This window comes from Bos indicus x Bos taurus, chromosome 15 (assembly GCF_003369695.1).
Source record: "Bos indicus x Bos taurus breed Angus x Brahman F1 hybrid chromosome 15, Bos_hybrid_MaternalHap_v2.0, whole genome shotgun sequence".
Classification (NCBI taxonomy): Eukaryota; Metazoa; Chordata; class Mammalia; order Artiodactyla; family Bovidae; genus Bos; species Bos indicus x Bos taurus.
In genome coordinates this window covers 62285398-62303165 of record NC_040090.1, presented here as the reverse complement: position 1 = coordinate 62303165, position 17768 = coordinate 62285398, and the positions used below count along the sequence as shown (strand labels likewise).

Genomic DNA, 17768 nt, shown 5'->3' with positions numbered 1-17768 from the left:
GCCTGGAGAATCCCAGGGACAGGGGAGCCTGGTGGGCTACCGTCGACGGGGTCACACAGAGTCGGACACGACTGAAGTGACTTAGCATAGCACAGCATAGCATGCTATAAAGTTAGACTTCATCTGAGGAGCAGGTAAGGTAGGACATTCCCACAAAGAACAAATTTGAGATTTATTACTGAAAAGTCAGAGTAGACAGGGGCCTAAATAACTTGTCCAATGTCATTCAGCAGTGAAAAGTAGAAACAGCATTCATAATCAGGCTTGTCTGATTCCATAACTTTTTCTGCTATATTTTGATGTCTTCCTATGTACAAGGAAATCAGAAATTTATTTTACTTATGTATTTTTCTAAAGATAGGACAATTTTTTGAAGTCATCTGCTTGTGTCCATTACTGTCATCGGATATCACCATCTGTTGGCTTCTCTGTGGGGTTTACAAATAACGTTAGAAAAGTTTGACCATATTTGCTTTTAATTGTCCCTCAAAACTTACATGTATAGTCAAAGAAGCTGATTGTAAATAATCTTTAAAACTTTAAGCTCTGTAACTAAAAGCTCATCTTACTTCTCAGAAGACTGTGGTTTGTTTCAGTAGTTACACATAGCTTGAGGAACAGATGCAAACAGTCTAATGTAGGGAAATTGCTGAAAGCACAATTAAATTGCCAGAGTATACCACAAGCAACAATTTCCTTTAATTTTTGACAAACTCCCAATTTGAAATGATTATGTACTTACAGAAACAGACAGAGAAAAGCAAAATGTTTTAAAATCTATAGTTTCATATTCATAAATGTGTCTACATTAAAAGTTTAATGTAGTTTAATAGTATAAATAATATTATAGTCTAGTATTTTAAATTAGGATAACCCTCGTTATCCTAATTCAATACAGATCATACAACTAATCTGTTTTCTGTTAGTGTTTACCAGTGTAAAGTGGTACGTGTATTAACGTGCTAAAAACTGTTTTTCAGGTTTCTGTTTAATGGACCTTCCTTTCTTAATTATATTTTATCCAAGAGTGATTGTTAGAACCAGCACAGACTAAATTGACAAAGACCAGCATCCTAATTTATAGTGAGATGGTTTTATTTTATAGTAATACTTTGTACTGATTAAAGGAAAGGAATGTTAGAGAAAAAGATGAATAAAGATTTGAATATGGGGCTTGAAGATAATGGATCTTCAGAGTATTTTGAAGAGAATAAATGAACCAATTTTGATTACCTTATTAGAGCTTCAGGATTCATAATGGTCAGATTCCATAAAACACTATCTGTCTTCAGATTTAGTCTCTGTAAATTTGTGGGTTAGGAATGTCTGACCAGGATTTAATTATCAGAGGTCGTTTGATTTTTGTCTTTTTTTTTTAAAGGCTATTTCACCATAGAATATTAAATTGGCATCAACATTTTTACTTTACTCCCAGATTACAGACTGATGAAATTACAAATTAAATCCTTTTAGCATAACATTAAGTATGTAATTGCATAAAGTATTAATCTTTTTGTCTATTACCCAGCTCCAGCTTTAAGGAATACTAATAATTTCTGGGGGAAGAGCATTAAGCTTAAAGTTAGTCATTCAGAGAGTCTGACTCTCCTGAAATTTGAGAAGAGTCACCTGACTGGGTTTCTCCACTCTGATAAGAGCCTTGGAAAGCTGCTCCTTATCCCAGGGGAAAAACAAGGGGTGCCACGTGAGGTGGTGGTCGTGATGATGAGGACAACCATGTATGATGGTAGCAGCTATGATTTACTGAGCATATATGAGCACAGTCATGCACTGTGCTATGAAATCTAGACTCCTATAAAAGCAAGGTGAAAACTTTCATTAATTATACCATATAAAACTTAAATCTTGAAACCTACTTTTGGGGGCTTTGTGTGCACGCGTGTGCAGTCGCTCAGTTGTGTCCGACTCTTTGCAACCCCATGGACTGTAGCCTGCCAGGTTCCTCTGTCCATGGGATGTTTCAGGCAAGAATACTAGTGTGGGTTGCCATTTCCTCCAGTAGGGGATTTCTCCAGCCCAGGGATCAAACCCACATCTCCTGCTGCTCCTGCATTGCAGGCGGATTCTTTACCACTGAACAATCTGGGAAGCCCAATTGGGGCTTTAGCTATACTTAATTCAGGGGTTGGTAGAAGATGATGCTTGAAATTTTGAGGTTGAGTGACTGTAAGATGATAGTTATAGTGACTTAGAAGGTGGTAGTGAAGTTTATAAAAAGAAAAATGAACTCAGTCTTGATAACACCACAGTAGCAGAAAGAAAATCTGTGTAGGTCCACAATTGTGTTAGTTATTGAAAGGTTAAATGTGCTTGCTAGATCTAGTGAAAGTCACTCAGTCATGTCTGACTCTTTGCCACCCCATGGACTGTATAGTCCATGGAATTCTCCAGGCCAGAATACTAGAGTGGGTAGCCTTTCCCTTCTCCAGGGGATCTTCCCAACAGAGGGATCGAACCCAGGTCTCCCACATTGCAGGCAAATTCTTTACCAGCTGAGCCACAAGAGAAGCCCCTTGCTAGATCTAGAGGAAGTTCTAATCAGGGAATGAAATCCCTTAAGGAAGAATTTCCTAACTTTGATTAAATTAAATTTTATAGACCCCCTTGAAATTGCACATAAAATTTTACATGTGTCTTTGTATGTAAGTATAATTTTCATTAGCTTCTCAATAGAATTTGTGACCAGAAAATTCCAGGTCAGATGTTAGAACATATTTTGAAGTGACTGAAGAAGTACCCCGGAGACTGGCAATAAATGAGAAGGATGTGAAAGAAAACTAAAATCATCCAGTTAAGAATAAAGCAGACCAGGACTTCCCTGGTAGTCCAATGGCTATGACTTCTTGCTCCCAATGCAGGGGGCCCAGACTTGATCCCTGGTCTGGGAACTAAATCCCACATGCCACAACTAAGAGATCTCATAACACAACTAAGACTCAGCGAAGCCAAATACATTAAAAAAAAAAAAGAATGAAGCAGATCAAAGATTATCCCTACGAAGGTAAGAGTTTAGATTAATTCTATGAGGGAAGGAGCATAGGAAAAGAACAGCAAAAGGCCAGAGAAAAACCAGACAAACACAGAATCAACAGGAAGAGATGTTTATTTTGGGAACCAATTAAGTATAAACCAATAATTGAAAGGTCATAAGAGATGAAAGCTGAGAAAGTTTCCAGGGACATTAAAGCAGTGTTGGTGGAGTGTGAAATAAACCGTATCACAAGGAAGAATAGCTTCCCTGGTGGCTCAGTGGTAAAGAATCTGCCTGCAGTGCTGGAGACCTGGGTCCAGTCCCTGGGTCGGGAAGAGCTCCTGGAAAAGGAAATGGCAACCCACTCCAGTACTCTTGCCTGGAGAATCCCATGGACAGAGGAGCCTGGTGGACTAAAGTCCATGGGGTTACAAAGAGTCAGACATGACTGAGCGACTAACACTTTCACACATACAAAATATAGCCTTAAAAGGGCTTGTTGGGACTTGCCTGGCAGTCCAGTAGCTAAGACTCCTTGTTCCCAGCTCAGGGGGGCACAGGTTCAACCTCTGGTCAGGGAACTAGGTCTCACAGGCTGCAGCTAAAGATCCGGCGTGCTCAAAGGCTGAAGACTGCACGTGCCACAGTGAAGACATGGTGCAGCCAAATGAATACGTACTTTTTAAAGTTTTGTTATTAAAACCAAAAAACATAAAATTAACAATCAGAACAAATGTAAACATAAGAAAGAATTTTTTAGAACTATCCCTTCCTCAAAAATACGTAGGCAGTTCATAGAGAGAATTCCTATTTCACTTATAAGTTTTTTCTGTAACCATAATTAAGTAGTTTTTTAATCTGAAATGCGTGCTTTTTGCATATTATCTTTAAACCTTGTGCATTAATTTGAGTTGGATTGATAACAGTGCCCCTCATGGGGATGATAATTTGCAGTCACGGGTTTTTACCTTGGTTATTTTCTGATCTCTGGGGGTTAGTTCTGGGGGTTGTCTCCACTGCAGAAATCATAAAGAGTAGGGAAGAGCATAGATATGCTGAAATACTTGCTGAGATTTTTGCTTAAGAAGTGAAAATTCCACCTCTGTAAATGGTGTCTTACTCTCTGGAACATGAGTGTTGTCGTTTTTCTCACAGTGTTATAGGTTTATTGACATGTGATGACTGTAGCTTTGGATATACCCCCACTTTGTTTTACAGACAGTCCCTTCCTGCCAAGCTACAAAGCCTTTTAACCCCCTTGGCTATAGTAGTTCCAGTTTGGACTGATCACTTCAAAAAACCATCAGTTACTGTAGATTCTATTGTGCATCCCAGGACTCATTTTGTAGGCAATAGTTTGGGTTATTTTTCTACATATATTTACATGTACTTATTCATATTGCATCTGTTAAGTTTCTCTCTGTTGTCAAAAATCCCAAAAAAGTTTTTTCCATTGATCCACATTGACTCAGAATTTTCAACAGGAAGAAATTCTGTCTATTTGGAAAAGTCAGTCATTTGTCTGTGGAAAGGTTGTCTCATTTAGTGATACAGTTTAAGTCGCATTTATCTAGACTCTTAGGAAGGTTATAACTAACTTGTCAAAAGATAATCCCTACATAAAGCATACTGCATTCCCCTTGGGAATTTGCATTTGCCCTTAATTAACCTATGTCCCTGCTCATCCAGAGAAATGAGGCTCCAGTTTACTATTATGAAAAGAAAGCACATTGTTCACTTGCCAATGTATTTCGAGTCACTCTGATGATAGTTTGGACAGTTTGGCTCAAAAGTCTACAGATTTGTTCTTAAGTGATCCTTTTTCCCCTCTTACAAGTATGAATGGCTACTTTGTGCTCTATAAAGGCAGAGGGGAGTTGTGACAAACTCATCTCAGTCTGTTAACAGTACATATATAAAAATATATAAAAGTTCACTCACATTTAAAGCCTGTAGCATGTAGAGTAGAGCACTCCTGCTCCATACTTTCATCATATTGTTTTTGGAACGTTTCATGATACCATCTGTATTAAGACCTTAGTCAGCTGTGTACTCAGTATTTTACCTCTGCTAGTTTGTGCGTAGTGCCATAAACAATGTGGGGAGTACAGAAGAGAATGATATGGGTCTATCTTCAAGAAGCCTAAATGAAGGGATCTTTTATTTTCTAACGCACAGAGTGTTAGAATAAGGGCTGCATGTGTCTGCACGTTAGATGTTTATGCTATACATACAGATAATGAAAGTACAAGACAGTGCGTTATAAGTGAGAAGGAGTCCAGAGGAGAGTGATTATTAAATACCACCTGAGAGATGGCTCAGACGGTAAAGCGTCTACCCGCAATGCGGGAGACCCAGGTTCCATCCCTGGGTTGGGAAGATCCTGTGGCAAAGGAAATGACAACTCACTCCAGTATTCTTGCCTGGAAAGTCTCATGGATGGAGCCTGGTAGGTAGGCTACAGTCCATGGGGTCACAAAGAGTCACACACGACTGAGCAACTTCACTTCACTCCTTCACCTGAGAGATGAGGGGCTCTTTCAGGGCAAGGTGGCGTTTGAGCAGGGTTTTGAAAGGATAGTTAGGACTTTAGCAGGAGGCTAATAAAGAAGTTTGATACAGTTTTTCAAAAATGTTTTTCAAAGGTTCTAGTACCAGAGCAACCACGCATTTACCAATTGTCTGAATTCAGCCAGATTACTTGGTGCCTTGAGTTTCCTCATCTACAAAATGGGAATTCAAGTAATAGTTATCATAGAGGACTTTTAGGAAGATTAAGCGAAATACTGTGATATGAACATGCTTGATAAACTGTAAAGTGCTATACAAATGTTAGTAAACTTTATAGTAAATATTGAGGATGGCATTAGCCAAAAAGATGGAATTAGAAAACCAGTAAAACCACAAAGCCTAGAGCAGAAAATACGTGACGATGACTGTGAATATTAATGCACTCATACAGTTCCTAACTTCAGAAAAAATCTTAAACTGAAAAGCCTTTCAGGTTTTATGTTGACCCCATTTTCCTGAAAAGATCATGTCAGAGGCCTTTCAGATCTTCAGGTGAAACTTGAATAAGTTGTAATGTTTAGTTTTATTGAATTCATATAGAATTAATTTTCAAATAAAATACTTTAATAGATATTATAATATTGCATAGAAAGTGCTAATGTATCTTGCAAAGTATACTTGTTTAGAGGACATGGTTTTGAGAACAAGTCTGCATGTTTTAGGGTAGATCAGCATTGCTCCCCTGAACAAGATAACAAGGTGTGAATTATTTAAGCTACTTCCAGGGACTGTTATATCTTCTATTACAGATGGTTTGTCCAATAACTTCACAAATGGTTGTTTAAAGGAAGGATATCCCTTGTCTGATGAGAGGTTCGAGAATTTATTTATGTTCTTTGTTTTAAATAAATTTTATTTTTAAAAGATGGTTAGGAAAAGTATTCAAAAATTTATTACAAAGAGCAAAGAGAATGTTGAGGCTTTAAAATGCATTTTTAAAAAATTGAAGTACAGTTTTTTTATTTTTAATTTTTATTGGGGTATAGTTGATTTACGGTGTTGTGTTACTAAAGTCTAGTTGATTTGCAATATTGTTAGTTTTAGGTGTACAACATATTGATTCCATATTTTTACAGATTATACCCCATTTAAAATTATTATAAAATATTGGCTGTATTTTCCTGTGCTGTACAGTAAATATGTCCTTGTTGCTTATTGATTTTGTACATATTAGTTTGTACCTCTTAACCTAAAAAAGCTTTTTGAATTATGCTGTATTATGCCAATTGCTGTTGTCTGGTCTTGGGCTCTGTCCACTTATCCAGACTCCAGTGAAATATGTTTGGAATTATTTTTCTCAGGACAAGGAACTTGGAAACTATTTTACTTCAACCCTAACTCTCATTATTAAAAGAAGTTTTTGAGGGGAAAAAAAATCCTGATACTAACAGTGGGTTGTTTTCTTTTTTTTTGGTATGTATGAGTAATTCTAAATTCTTTCTCCTTTTACAGACTACCTTGCTAACCATGGCCGGTTAAATGAATCTGAGGCCAGGCGCAAATTCTGGCAAATCCTGTCTGCTGTTGATTACTGTCATGGTCGGCAGATTGTGCACCGTGACCTCAAGGCTGAAAATCTCCTGCTGGATAACAACATGAATATCAAGATAGCAGGTAACTGGGACGCTGCTGGCTCTGACGTGGTCAGACGTGAGCCACAGCACTCAGGGTGTGCAAACAGACCTGCAGGCAGAGGTTCAGGAGCCCTCCTACCTGGGACGTCACACCCTCTCAGAGTGTATTTAATCTGTTCCTTAGTCCTACGTGTAATGAAAAGTAAGGGGGAAAAGAGAAAAAAAGAAAAGTAAGGGAAATAAGTTGAACACACAGCATGGCAGGACTCCGACTGGGGTCTGATTTGCATCCTCAGTCTGGTTTGTGCTCAGGCCCCTCTGTGGTGCTCCGCTGAGAGTGTGAGTGTTTGGAGGGGCCGAGGGGGCTGGAGGAGCAGCGAAGGTTGCTGGTGCTCTGCCCTGCTCTCTTCAGTATGACTAGTGGCTGGAGAGAGGTCGCAGACAGAAATAAGACAAAGGAGGTGACCGTAGGCGAATGAGAGTGCTGGGGACACAGAAGCACCTTGCCTTCTTCTGATACAGTGGAGTTTTGATTTACAACATGAAGAATAAGATTATTTTTGCTAGTTTTCCTCCTACCCTTTTCACAGTTAACAAAGACTTTTATAGTTTATATTCCAAGTTTACTTATTCACATGGTCAAAACTCTCATTCAGTCAGTAAGTATTTATGTGTCAGGTACTGTGCTATGCTAGGTACTGAGGATACAAATCAAAAAGTCATTTCTTGTGATCTTAAAAGCCTAGTGGAGAAGTAAGAATAATGAAAATACAACATGATAAGTGCCCAAAACTGTATGTACAGACTGCAGTAGAAGTATAGGTGTCAGAACATCAGTCTACCTAAGAAATCAAGAAGCTGCACAGAGAAGGAACTACTTGAATTCAAGCTTGAGAGATGAGTCAGAAGCTTGCCAGGGAGATAAACAGAAGTAAGATATTACAGACAGGCAGGCCAACTGTGTAAATGTCACAGGTAAAAGAGAGAAAAAGGGATTGAGATTGAAATGGTGGGGAATGATTGCTCACTATTGGGTAAATAAAAAATCTGTAGGCATGGGGGGTTGATACAGGAAGAGCAGATAGGCAAGGGTCAGAATATGAAAAAAGTGTTGAAGACCATGAAAAAGACGGTAGAGTTTATTCTGCAGGTAATAGGGAGCATAGCCTGTTGGAGCTTTTCGTGTGGTGTGGGGATGGAGCGGGACTGGGTAAGACGATCAGATTTGCGTGTTAGAAGGATGTCTCACTCTGGCCACAGAGTGCAGACAGGTGGCAGATGTGGGTGAGGCTGGGCAGGAGACTAATCAGGAATCTGATGCATTTGTCCAGTTAAGAAAATGTGGGTATGCACCAGAGTAGCAGCAGCAGAGTCTGCAGGTGTGGGAAGGAGAGAGGTTTGTTTCGGTTAGAGTTTGGAAGAGCATCAAGGGCACAAAGCAAAAGTTTAGCAAAGTTGCAAGAGGTGGCGATTTGTCCTAGGTTCATTAAAAAGGGACAGACATCCACACGAGAGAAGCTGAGCAAGAAGTGGATGACTAACTTGGGTGGGTACCCACTGGACTAAGTTTAGGGAGAAAGCAAATGCCTTAATTTGCTGCATCGTGGTATAAAATAGAAGTGAGAAGCCTCTGATTCATGCATTTAGCTGGCCTATTTCTATGCCATTTATCATCAGTTTTTGTCTTGGGCATTTAGGGAAGGCAAACAAATTAATTTTACTTACTTTTTTTACTTATTTTACTTTAATTTTAATAGCTAATATTAAATGCCACTGTTACGTATCTTTCAGGGAGTAATGGATTTTTCATTCTGTAGTCTTCGATTTTTTTCCTCTAATAGAATTGCCTAAATAAGACAGCATTTTTACGTTAATTTGCTACATTCCCATTATATATATATAAAGATTTGTATTGATTTGTCTTTTTGTTTTAAAAATGTAGTATTAAAAAAAATGTAGTATTAGTGTTTATGTAATTTAAATGCAGTATTAGTGGTTCTGTAATTTATAATGTACATTCATTTCTCCCACTTTTCCTTTTTTCTTTTGGCCCTTCCTTTGGTCCCATTCATTTCACTTCTTTTTGCAAACCTTCTGTAGTGCAAACCACTGGAATTTTTTGTTTACTTCTCTTTGAAAGCATCAGCTGCCCCAAAGTTGTCCTTGTCAGAGAAGGCTCTTGGTTTTTTTTTTTCTTTTTTTTGGGGTGGGGGGAGTTCTTTACTCTGTAAAAAACAATACCTTTATTAAAGGAGTTCTGGGAGTCATTTCAGGCAGAGAAAGAAATGTTAGAGGTGGGAGTCATATATTATAGGAATTACAAAGTGCTCTGTCACAAATATGTCAAAATAGAGCACCAAAGAAACTTGCAACCAGAATATGCAGAATATTCCATTAAGGTTATAACCAAGTTTTGCCTGGCTATAATAATGTCTTCTGTAATTCTGACCTGTAAGTAGATAAACTTAGTATTTCTGTCATTATGTGAAATCTGGTTATTTGTTTGTTTTTGCTGTTTTTATTTTTGAATACTTGAACTTCAAAATCCTCTCATTTTCATCTGGAAGACAGGTAAAATGTCAGGAACCTACAGTTGTTCCCTCTGGTGAGGCTCGTGTAACCGCTCACGTTTACGGAGCCTTCGCTGTCCTCGGGCGCTCTGCTGTGCACTTGTGCCATTAACCTTCACGGCAACCCTAGGAGCCGCGTACCTATTGCCGGTTTTTAGACGAAAAGCTGAAACCCAAGAGAGATTAAGTCACTTGCCAAGATGCCTCAGATAATAAGCAGCAGACCTGGAGTTCAAGCCTGGTCTCTGTGACCACAGTATCTGTGCTTCTTGCAGCTCACCAGCTTGGTTTGTCAGTTACTCCTGAGGGAGTACTCACTGACTGAATTTTGGATTCTATCATTGCATATTTATACATTTGGTGTCCTTGATTCTGTGTCTCACAAGTGGATACACACACAAACATGTACATGCAGTTTAGCTAAGCATTCAGATTTCCTTCCTGCCCACATTTTTTTCTCTTGTCACCCTCACCACCATTGACCCCAAATTTCAGCAAATGTTTATTAAGCATCTACTATGCTCCTCAGCTAAGTCCTAGAAATTCAGGTGTTTCGAGGTAAGAACAACAGCAGTGCAAAAAAGCTCAACTCTGCTCTTACCTCAAGGAGTTAATCTGTTCAGAACCAGACCTTTAAATGAATACAGCACAAAAAGATAATTGTCATACAAGCCATGAGGCTAGAAGAAGACTGTGCCTGGAAGAATGAGGAAAGTCATTAGTAAGACTTTATTAAGGAGGGAGGCGTTTGTGATGGGATTAGGGAGAGGAAAGGAAGAGAGCTGAGGAGGTGAGGTAGGGATGGCAGCTTCAGGCAGAGGCAGGTAGGCCAGAGAACTCGGTGTGTAGGGAAACTGCAGACCAGAGCTAGTGGAGAGGAATTGTCAGTGAGGAGTGACAGAAAAAGAGCCTGGACAGGTAGCCGTGCAGGATCATGAAGGATTCCACACACCCTCAGAAGTGTAGGTGTGTTCCAGTGCTGTTAGAGAATTTCTGCAGGGTACTTATTTTTATCCATTGCTTTTTATCTAACTTTTTTATTGCCCTGCTTCCCTTTAAAAACATCATCTTCTGGTCTCTGAGGATTCTTCTTGAATTTTAAATAAATTTAACACATGTAGGAAAGATGGGGCTCCATGGAAAAATTACAGAACCTCAGAATAAAGTACAAAAAAATTATTCCCTCAAATTATACATTGTGTTTATTCTGCTTCTAAACATCTCTTACTAAATGGGCTGAATAAATGAACTGTTTTAGCCATCATCTATGGAGAAGGCAATGGCACCCCACTCCAGTACTCTTGCTTGGAAAATCCCATGGATGGAGGAGCCTGGTGGGCTGCAGTCCATGGGGTTGCTAAGAGTTGGACACAACTGAGCAACTTCACTTTCACTTTTTCACTTTCATGCATTGGAGAAGAAAATGGCAACCCACTCCAGTTTTTTTGCCTGGAGAATCCCAGGGGCAGGAGAGCCTGGTGGGCTGACGTCTATGGGGTCACGCAGAGTCGGACACGACTGAAGTGACTCAGCAGCAGCAGCAGCAGCAGCCATCCTCTATGTTGAACTTGGACCTCCCAGGTGGCGCTAGTGGTAAAGAACCTGCTTGTCAATGCAGGAGACACAGGAGGTGTGGGTTTGATCCCTGGGTTGGAAAGATCCCCTGGTGTGGGAAATGGCAACCCACTCCAGTATTCTTGCCTGGAAAATTCTATAGACAGAGAAGCCTGAGGGGCTACAGTCCGTGGGGTCACAGAGTTGGACATGCCTGAGCACATACTTAGACGCGCGCGCACGCACACACACACACACACACACACACACACACACACACACAGTGAAATTAAAGAGAAGTGTAAACCAAAACTAGGTTTAAATTAAAATATTTGCCTCTGTTTATAAGACAGAAAATGGAATGGAAGTATCAAACATGCTTTATTTTAATAAATACAGAATCTTGGCTTTCAAATCAGATTCTCTTTTGTGCTCCTCTAATGGGTAAAAGACTTCAGGTACTGGTGAGCCTTGGATTCACCCACACCTGTATATGCTCATCACCTCCATTATGAGACCTCCACCCTTCACAGAATACGAGTGTTGAGACATTCAGAATCAGGCAGAATGCAAAGAAATTTTGGCTTTCATTAGTTTTAATAATTGCAGTACTGTTTCCTCCATGCTATTTTTCAACTTTCCTAATCTGAAATGCTTACAATGAATACTTAGATAAGCATTAATGTGTATGAATCACTCAGAGAAAGTTTTCAAAAAATAATCAGAAGTCAGACAAGGCGTCACATAAAGAATGTGGAGTTTGATATCAGACGGTACTGGTGCAAATTCTAGCTGTGCCATTTAGTAGCTGTGTGATCTTGGGCTGATTATTTAACTTCACCAAGCCTAGGTTTCCAAATCTATTAAACAGAGATTAATCTGTTTGTCAGGAACATTGTAAGGATTAGTGATAATGTTAGACACAGGGAGCTCGTAGGTAAGATTATGGGCTCTGGAGCCAGGCTACCTGGGTTTGAACCCTGGCTCTGCACTTTACTAGCTCCGTGACCTTGGACATGTTCCTTAATCTCTCTGTCCTCAGTTTCTTTATCAGTTAAAAGGGAGTGATGGAAGTTCATATCTCATAGTGGTTATTAGTTAATGTTTGCACACTTCTAAGAACAGTGCCTGGTACATAGTTAGTGCTAGTTAAGTGTTTGTTAAATAAATTGTTAATTAAAATTCCTGGCACCATGTAAACAGTAAAAGGTATTTGTATTCAATGTATAATTGATTCCGTGTGAAAACAAATCTTAAAAACTGATAGCCATACAACCCCTCACCATGTCTTTTTAATTACCAAGACTTAGTCTTATCAATACAAATCTCAGAGGTACAAGGAAAGTTTATCATTTATATTTTAAATTGTTTCTGCTTGATGCAAATTAATATATTTTTCTAAGAGGGACCTTCCGTGTAATTAGTTGTGTGTAATAAGCCTAATAAGTCTAACCTGTGCATCACGGGTCTCTTGTCGTTAGCCCAAGAGGAATACTTCCTTTCTGAACTGACCTGTAATCTATAAGTAGCCCATCATCTCTCATGATTGCTTCTAGCAATCTTCCTGCTTACTGGAAGAACTGGAGATCAGATTTCTGTATATATAATTCTAGTTTTCTGCCCTGGAACCAAAAAAGGGTGGGATAGGCTGAAACAGGTTTTGTTAGTAAAATATTTATTAAAAGTCTTCCATTTGTTATCCTCCTGCCACTAGTATTATGTAAAATGTGCAGAGAGCTTTGCATCAGCAAACAGAGTGAGACCTTGTCTTTATCCTTCAAGCCTGCTTAGCCCTGGCCAGGCATTAAGCCTGGAACATGGAAGGTGGCTCAAAGGCTTCTGTTTCCTTTTGTCTTATTTCTCCCCTCTTCATCTCCTTCCTCCTCCTCACTCCATTTTGGGCTGAGGAAGAGCGTTTAATTCACCTCTCAGCTCACTAAACTCTCTCACTGGACAAACAGATGCCTCACCCTGGTCAGCAGGATCACATTTCACGTCAGCTGTGATGATTGTTCTTGTGTCCTCCTGTCAGGTAGGGAGGAGGTGACTGATGTTTGGCAGTAAACTGTGCAGCTGGCCTTCTCTTGCCAGTGGGCAACAAAATACGCATTGACGTCAGTGATGGCTGATTGGCATTCAGTTTGTGCAGTGGGTCAGCTCTGGCTCCACACTCTGCTACTTTTCATTTGTCAGCTTTCATTTCCTCATAATTGTCTTCTTCTCTCCTATTATAATAACTGCAAAAGACATGTAACTCTTCAGCAAGACTGGATATCTGAATTCTACTGGCAATTTTAGAAACAAGGATAAATTTAACACGAAAGCCATCTGCTTCTCTGTAGGAGGATTTTTAAAATTATAAATTAGACATTATAACACACTATTGGAGATTAAAAGTTGCCTGGGTTGTGTTGATTCCTGGAAATCATTTACTTTTTTCTTAGCCTGAAGACTGGTTTTCAATGTCTTGGTTACTTTTTTCTTTTTTTAAAAAAAATGACTTGAAATAGTTTACCTAATGACTTCTATTTAGTCTTTGTCATGTAAATAGTAAATCCTGAAAATATTTAGTAATTCTATTTCACAACAATAAACAGTGACAAGCTGTTCAACATCTTCTGTGTCTTTTTCACGACCTCTGTTTTATTCTTTATGTCCTGACTACTGGAAGAGTGGTCAGGGGACCAGCATGAGCATCACATTGGAGCCTGTTAGGACTGCAGACTCTCGAACTCCCCTACCCCAGGCCTACTGAATCAGAACCGCATTTCAGCGGTTCCCCAGGTGATTTGTATGCATGCTAATATTTGATCTGTTTCACTCTGACAGTATTCGCTAATGTGCTTTGTTCCCATCAGACAGTAATCATCAGGATCAGCTTATTTACTCTTTGTTCAGTTCAGTCACTTAGTCGTGTCTGACTCTTTGCGACCCCATGGACTGTAGCCTGCCAGGCTTCCACGTCCATCACCAGCTCCCAGAGCTTATTCAAATTCATGTCCATTGAGTCTGTGATGCCATCCAACTGTCTCATCCTCTGTCATCCCCTTCTCCTCCCACCTTCAATCATTCCCAGCGTTGGGGTCTTTTTAAATGAGTCAGTTCTTCGCATCAGGTGGCCAAAGTATTGGAGTTTCAGCTTCAGCATCAGTCTTTCTAATGAATATTCAGGACTGATTTCCTTTAGGATGGACTGGTTGGATCGCCTTGCAGTCCAAGGGACTCTCAAGAGTCTTCTCCAACACCACAGTTCAAAAGCATCAATTCTTCCGCGCTCAGCTTTCTTTATAGTCCAACTCTAACATCTGTACATGACTACTGGAAAAACCAAAGCTTTGACTAGACGGACCTTTGTTGGCAAAGTAACGTCTCTGCTTTTTAATATGCTGCCTAAGTTGGTCATAACCTTTCTTCCAAGGAGCAAGCGTCTTTAAATTTCATGGCTGCAGTCACCATCTGCAGTGATTTTGGAGCCCCAAAAAATAAAGTCTGTCAGTGTTTCCACTGTTTCCTCGTCTATTTGCCATGAAGTGATGGGACCAGATGTCAGGTTGCTTACTCTTTGTAAGACCTTGTTATTCCTAAAACATTAGCCCTTTGCTAATGGTGTTTGGGCACTGATAATTTATGTAACTTAGTGATAAGAGTAATAATAGTTGATTTTTCTTATCAGGAAGATTTGGGTCAATCAATCACTTTAAAAATATAAAGCAGAAAACAATAATAGCAGTTCTAATACTGTTTTCAAATACATCCATGGTCTGTTAGTGGTTAGATAATAAATAAATAGAGGACTCAGCTTGTGAAGCCAAGTTGATTTCCAAGCGAACTAGTCAACAGTAATTAATCTGCTCTGTAGTTAGAAACTCTACCCCAAATGCTTTCTTTATTGACATTTTATGTGACATGTAAATCAAGTGAGAAAATATGGATATAGCAGGAAATCCCAAAGCTAACGTCACAGTAAAACCTTGGAGTATATGCCTCAGAGTATAAGATGCCATAAATCATCTTCAGATGAAAAGGACAAGATGTGTCTATTTTAACATGTCATGCATTCTTAAAATAAATATGGATTTATTTTAAAATAAATAGGTGTATATTTGAGATTTGCCTTGTAAACATCCTAATTATTCCCATTCACTTGTTAAGGATGCTTTTAACAAAGCATCAGTATTGCAGAGATGAGAAAGCCCTCACTTGTCAAGTTCTGCTAGCAGAGGGATAAATTAGAAAATCTGTCATCTCCATACAATGTAAAGGATTTTCCCCACGTTTTATAATAGCCTTACCTCCATTTTTAAGTTGTATTAAACTTCTTTGAAGAGTGATGGTGATACAGTTAAAAATAAAAAACAAAAAAACCCACCTGGCTTGGAGTTCAAAGGACTTGTATTTGAATACTGGTTAAGCCACTTGTAAATAGTTTGGGCAACTCAATTAACCACTTTCAGCTTCAGTTTCCCCCTTTGTAAGGTAAGGACATTCATGATTGAGATAATATATAGAAAAATACCAAGTGTGTAATGCTTAGTCCAAAGTAGGCAAGATTTAAATGATGTTTGGATTTGATTATAACTCATACGCCATGTTGAAAGACTAGTTGTCATTTTGCTTCAAAAACTTATGCTTTCTTTTTTTTTTTTTAATTTAATTTTATTTTTAAACTTTACAATATTGTATTAGTTTTGCCAAATATCGAAATTAATCCACCACAGGTATACTTGTGTTTCCCATCCTGAACATGCTTTCATATCTTAAAATTTTGAAGCTAAGAGTTCTTTGAGAAAGTGTGTCTTTTCCCTGCTATGCTCAGGAAATGTTGAAAATGTTGAAAATCTCACTCATAACATTCAACGTATGTTATGAGTGAGAGTTCAAGCAATTACTCCCACACAAATAACAAATTACCTCAAGGAAAAAAACTTTATACCTTCAAAATTTTGTTGAGTTGTTTAGTCAATCAAGTATGAATAAAAATAATATCAAAATAATGCTCATCTGAACCCTGAATTGGAGTAAGAAGTATCAATATGAACTCAAAGGTTAACATTTCTTTTTAATACATATATATATAGAAAGGAATCAACATAAATATAGGGTGTGGGTGTATGTACACCAATAAGCATTCATACATATATTTCTTCTGTTTGATGACAGCCCAGCTGCATTGAGTACATCAAGATCTTAGTCTTGGTTCTTGAATACCATTTCTCTGTAAAAGAAATCAGGGCTCCTTTGAAAAGTGGTTGATTCCTGGGATGGGACAGGAAAGTACAAGATGAGCCTGGAACATCTTCTGGTACCAAAAGATAAGGAAATACTTAAAATAAAAAGAAAATTTTAAAAGATGGGGGTATGTTGAAAGGATACAGGAGCCAACCTGAATTATCTCCTAGTGGCCAAAGTTGGAACTATTTAAGCATCAGAAGGTGTCTCAGATGGTAAGGAATCTGCCTGCAATGCAGGAGACCCAGGTTCGATCCTTGAGTTGGGAAGATCCCCTGAAGAAGAGAATGGCAATCCACTCCAGTATTCTTGCCTGGAGAATTTCATGGACAGAGGAGCCTGGCAGGCTACAGTCCATGAGGTTGTAAAGAGTTGAACATGACTGAGCTATTAAACTTTAGCTTTCTTCTTTCAGTATTAAATTATAATCCAAAGAATAAAATAAATACTTATGATGAACATATTATGACAGTGTTGTAAAAAATAAAGAAATGATCTAACCAATAAATAAATAAGAGGGGAAGAAGGGACAACTCTTGGAGAGTTGTGATTAATACTGTAGAAGGAATACAGGAAACAAAAGCTTCCCATTAGACCACCACAGTGATCATTGCTACAGTCAAGACCTGCCAGTGAGTGCTAAACTAGTAGGTGAACGTTTAAGGAGAAAAGGGTATATATAGTGCCAATGTATCTTCTCCTAAATATTTATTAATTTCAAAGAGAAAAATAATTTTATAATGGGGTAACCCAGCAGATACCACCTTAAGAGATCAAGATTAACCCCACTTGTCATTAAGGCATAATACCTGCTCCCCCTGATATGAAGCCCTGAGAAGAATACATCACCTCTGTGATGTTCTTGGAGAAGGCAATGGCACCCCACTCCAGTACTCTTGCCTGGAAAATCCCATGGATGGAGGAGCCTGGTAGGCTGCAGTCCATGGGGTCGCTAAGAGTTGGACACGGCTGAGCGACTTCCCTTTCACTTTTCACTTTGATTCATTGGAGAAGGAAATGGCAACCCACTCCAGTGTTCTTGCCTGGAGAATCCCAGGGATGGGGAAGCCTGGTGGGCTGCCGTCTATGGGGTCGCACAGAGTCGGAAACAACTGAAGCGACTTAGCAGCAGCAGCAGCTGTGATGTTCTTCTCCAAAAGTAATCATCTTAATCTAATCGTGAGAAAACACTTGGCAAACCCAGACTGAGAGACAGTCTACAAAATATGTGACCTGCCCTGGTCACAGTCAAGACAGACAAGGAAAGTCTGAGGAGAT

At 39.0% G+C, this 17768-nt stretch overlaps 1 protein-coding gene across 4 annotated transcripts in view; it reads left to right on the top strand.

Moving 5' to 3' along the window:
* SIK2 (salt inducible kinase 2) overlaps positions 1-17768 on the top strand; it is a 129758-nt gene that overhangs the window by 78776 nt on the left and 33214 nt on the right. For all 4 annotated transcript variants that reach the window (XR_003514747.1, XM_027563784.1, XM_027563785.1 and 1 more), the window contains exon 4: positions 7016-7177. Coding sequence is in view for 3 of the 4 variants with exons in the window: in XM_027563784.1 (XP_027419585.1) it covers positions 7016-7177 (162 nt within the window). In the remaining variant the exon portion in view is untranslated. The remainder of the gene's footprint in view (positions 1-7015; positions 7178-17768) is intronic.